Source organism: Pteropus alecto, unplaced genomic scaffold (assembly GCF_000325575.1).
Source record: "Pteropus alecto unplaced genomic scaffold, ASM32557v1 scaffold10, whole genome shotgun sequence".
NCBI classification, from domain to species: Eukaryota; Metazoa; Chordata; class Mammalia; order Chiroptera; family Pteropodidae; genus Pteropus; species Pteropus alecto.
In genome coordinates, this window is record NW_006431210.1 from 3,699,175 (window position 1) to 3,701,466 (window position 2,292).

Below are 2,292 nucleotides of genomic sequence, written 5' to 3' on the forward strand. Positions count from 1 at the left end.
TCCTGCTGACTATAAGCCACTCTCTATACTCAGCTTTGTAAGTCTGGCATTCACACCAGGTTCACGATGTTTAGGGCCTTGTTCTCTTTTAAATGAAAAGAATAGCAATGAAGCCAACTTTCAAAGCTGGAGCAATTTCCAGTTTAAAAGTAAAGAAATGATCACCTCATGGATATCTTTCCTCTCTCTCTCTCTTTTTTTTTTAGTTAGTAGAAAAAATTAATATGGCTTCCAAAGGTTACTCCACTTAAAACAGGAGATGCATTTTGTTTTTAGGAGAAAGTTGCCTCTTATAAGGTAACACACTAAAGAGCCTCCTGATCATTTTAAATTCTGAGTGTGTTTATTCTCGAAGCAGATATTGTGTTGAGCTATTTTCAAAGTTGTAAATTTGATAATGTTTTCATTATTCACTTCACATAGCAGTTTTCAAGTTGATTTCTCTCAAGAATTTATACCAAGGGATGAGAGTAGCAACATGAAAAAAAAAGCGTACACACATGGATAATCAAAATTTATTTCTATTTGTCATTGAAATACTTTATGAGATTATTTTGCTCACTAGAGTCAATTTCCTAATTACGTTCTTCTTTAGCTAATATTAACACTGATTGGCACGCCCTAACTTGGCAAGCAATGGGAGGAAATTAATTTCAGATTTTAATAAAATTGATCTGAATAACTCAAAAATTAGATATACATATATAAATAAGACAGAGTTTACTGAATAATTATTTGTATTTAAAAGTACATTTTTGATATGTGAAAATACTTGTATAAACTACATGTATGTTTTTTTTTCATGGGAAGTTAACTCTACCTCTAATGAACCTCAGAGTTATAAATCTCCTACATGTATATGTATGGTTGCATTGTTTTTACCAGTGTCCTGTCCCACTAAGGTAGAGAAAACCATCACTATTTGTAAGATGCTTATGAGAAGATGACCACAGAAGATGTGACTAAAGCAGTTTTAAGTTGTATTCTCTATAACAATAATTTAAAAAATAAATATGGAAAACTCACAGCATTAAAATGATCACATTTTTTTCAAAGCATAAAATTAAAACTGAAAATGTCTAATGTTGGGAACTAGAGATAAGACCTAAATAAAAGTTATTATGCTGACACATTAACTATACATTATACTATATATGGGTATCATTCTTTGACCACGGGCCTAACAGAAAACTTTGTGTAACGGCTGTGGCTCGAGGAGTTACTGACTACTTTGTTTTGTTCAAATAATTTAGCCTCGTCTTGAAGTAAATTATATGTAGTTCTGATGAATTGTATGGTTATTTTTACAGTTATCTAAATGCAGCCCTGAAGCTTCTGCATGCAGTCCGTTCGAAAACCACTGTGAAGAAGACTATCTTGTAATTGATGGGATAAAATTAAAAGCTGGGGAATGTATTGAGAGTATAACTAACAAGTTTAAAGAAATAGATGCTTTGATGTCTGAATTTTAGGGCATTATAGATGTTTTCAGATGTTAATTATAAAAACATTTACGTCTTCATATTTTTCCAAAATCAAAAACTTAAAAAAAATGTTTAGTGAAATAGGTATGTATCATACCAAAGTTGATATTTGTAATAACATTCTACTTCATATTTTGAGACTATCTAGTGTTTTGAGAGTCAACCAAATGATATCTAAGTTAGTGTTAAAATTTAGAACTTAAGAAATCCTGATTGTAGATTTTTTCTTGTTCGCCCTAATTTTCAAATGGTTTATGAAACTTGCTATACAAACACATGCTTTACAATAATTATTTAAGCCCTGTACTCAAGTGTGGCTGTTAAAATGGTTGCCAAGGCTATTATAATTCTTATAATTTAAATATACTTAGAAAATGTGTATTTGTAGTGGAATTAAGGTAGTACAAAATAAAAAGAAATATGAAAAAAATGGTTGTATAATAGAGTTGTAGCTTTCCTTAGGAAGAAAAAAAAAGTCAATGGCTTTATTATATTGGAAACAATCATTTTAACCATAGTTCCCCAAACTAACTGATCAACAGAGTCTGTGGGAGTCTTTAGAAGATCAGAATCCTGGACCCTTTTCCATTGAATCATTATCTCTGGAGGGGAGGATGGGCTGATGTAATTAAAAATATAGAGAGATAATTTAAACATATTCAGTACAAAACAAATCTAAACAACATAGAAAAGTAAAAAGTACATCATGCAATACTACTCTCTTAACATCTCTCCTGAAACCCCATTCCTTAGGGATTGCCCTGAACGGTTTTAGTGGTGTCCTTCTAGATCATGCTCTGTACACATC

At 31.2% G+C, this 2,292-nt stretch overlaps 1 protein-coding gene across 3 annotated transcripts in view; it reads left to right on the plus strand.

Moving 5' to 3' along the window:
* Nucleotides 1-1,883, plus strand: part of ZCWPW2 (zinc finger CW-type and PWWP domain containing 2) — a 108,893-nt gene extending 107,010 nt beyond the window's left edge. For all 3 annotated transcript variants that reach the window (XM_006905713.3, XM_025039106.1, XM_025039105.1), the window contains exon 9: nucleotides 1,311-1,883. In XM_006905713.3, coding sequence (XP_006905775.1) covers nucleotides 1,311-1,472 — 162 coding nt within the window. In that variant the 3' untranslated portion in view covers nucleotides 1,473-1,883. The remainder of the gene's footprint in view (nucleotides 1-1,310) is intronic.
* Nucleotides 1,884-2,292: the final 409 nt, after the last annotated feature.